Raw genomic sequence first — 1424 nt, forward strand, 5'->3', positions numbered from 1 at the left:
GGTGGTGGTGGTGGTGGAGGAGGAGCAATTGGGTGTGAGTGCACGGCCTCATGAACTGGAGCTACTGGAGCTGGTGGCGCTGGTGGTGCAGGTGGAATGTAGATATTTTTTGGTTGTGGTGGTGGTGGAGGAGGAGGAGGAGCAATTGGGTGCGAGTGCACGGCCTCATGAACTGGTGCTGGGGGCGCTGGTGGTGCTGGTGGAATGTACGTATTCTGCGGCACTATCGGCTCCGACTTGACCTCTTCATGGTGTTGTGGCACAGGATAGTCATAACCACTGTGCAAATGCGAAACATCGGCGGCGGCGAAAGCCAGCAAGGCGAAGGAAAGGGCAGCGAAGAGTTTCTGCAATGAACACAATATTTATCAAATTTTAATATTTTTAATATTTTTGATTTTTTTTTTATTATTATTTTTTTTTTTATAATTATTTTTTCGAATTTTTGTATATTTTTTTGATCAGTTTGTCACTGAAAATGTACGCACCATTTTCTCTTTTGCTTCTCGAACTGTTAACTCCACAACGGTTAAAGTTTGATAATACCCCAACAGCCGCTGGGCGCTCTATTTATATGAACGAAATGTGCTTACCTACACGCTTAGCGTTTGGCGGAAGCTGCATTTGGTCGCCGAAACACATACACAAACGCACACGAATTGTTATGCTAACGGAGTCTCCATATGAGATTCGCATTTACTGTTTGTTTTGTCGCGTCATTAAGCATGAATAACTTAGGCATTTGGAAAGTTTGCTACGCACTTAAAATTTGTCAAAAACAACAATTAAGCACACGTTTCACGAATATTTGAGGTTGCGTGTGTGTGTGGGTACGGTGCTTCACAGGCATTGACTCACACATGCAAACCAATAAAGTGGAGTTCAAAGCCTCAGAATGAAATATTTTTAATTTTTGTCGCATAAATTAGAAATTGTTGTTGTAAAATTCTAGTATATCCTAGAGCAATAAATTTCTAAATATATTCTTTACTATACTAGTTTGCCAAGTTTTATTAAAATAAATATTATTCTGTGAAAAACAAGAAAAATTCTCTTTTTGGTGATCCACACACACAGAGACATACAAAATTTTAAAGATACGCTCACTTTTCAAAAGAAATCAACACAATGAGCGATTTTGTATGACAATTGCGTACGTTAATAATTTATTTGGAAGAAGTTCACGACTTCTAGATCATCGTCGCCAATATTATATAATATTAAAAAAATTCTGAAAATTTTATGAAAATGATTAAATTTCAAATTGAAATAAAATTTATGAAAATCTTTTTTATAAACTGAATTATATGATATAAAATTATCAAAAAAATTGCATTAAAACTGTCTGAATATTTTTTTTAATTTTACGAAAACTTCTTGAAAATTTTGAATATAAGTAAAAAAAATTTATTTACATAGATTGA

The 1424-nt window shown here is 35.5% G+C and overlaps 1 protein-coding gene across 4 annotated transcripts in view; it reads right to left on the reverse strand.

Moving 5' to 3' along the window:
• Positions 1 to 525, reverse strand: part of LOC108976916 (leucine-rich repeat extensin-like protein 3) — a 1088-nt gene extending 563 nt beyond the window's left edge. Inside the window, exons 1-2 of one of the 4 annotated variants that reach the window (XM_018946342.1) lie at positions 489 to 525; positions 25 to 347 (exon numbers count right to left, since the gene is read on the reverse strand). In XM_018946342.1, the coding sequence (XP_018801887.1) occupies positions 25 to 347; positions 489 to 491 (326 nt within the window). In that variant the 5' untranslated portion in view covers positions 492 to 525. Of the gene's footprint in view, positions 1 to 12; positions 348 to 488 lie in introns of all 4 variants that reach the window. The other 3 variants (XM_018946344.1, XM_018946345.1, XM_018946343.1) reach the window with 3 other exon arrangements.
• Positions 526 to 1424: the final 899 nt, after the last annotated feature.

The sequence above is a fragment of the Bactrocera latifrons genome, unplaced genomic scaffold (assembly GCF_001853355.1).
Source record: "Bactrocera latifrons isolate USDA-ARS-PBARC rearing strain unplaced genomic scaffold, ASM185335v1 scaffold_81, whole genome shotgun sequence".
In the NCBI taxonomy this organism is placed as follows: Eukaryota; Metazoa; Arthropoda; class Insecta; order Diptera; family Tephritidae; genus Bactrocera; species Bactrocera latifrons.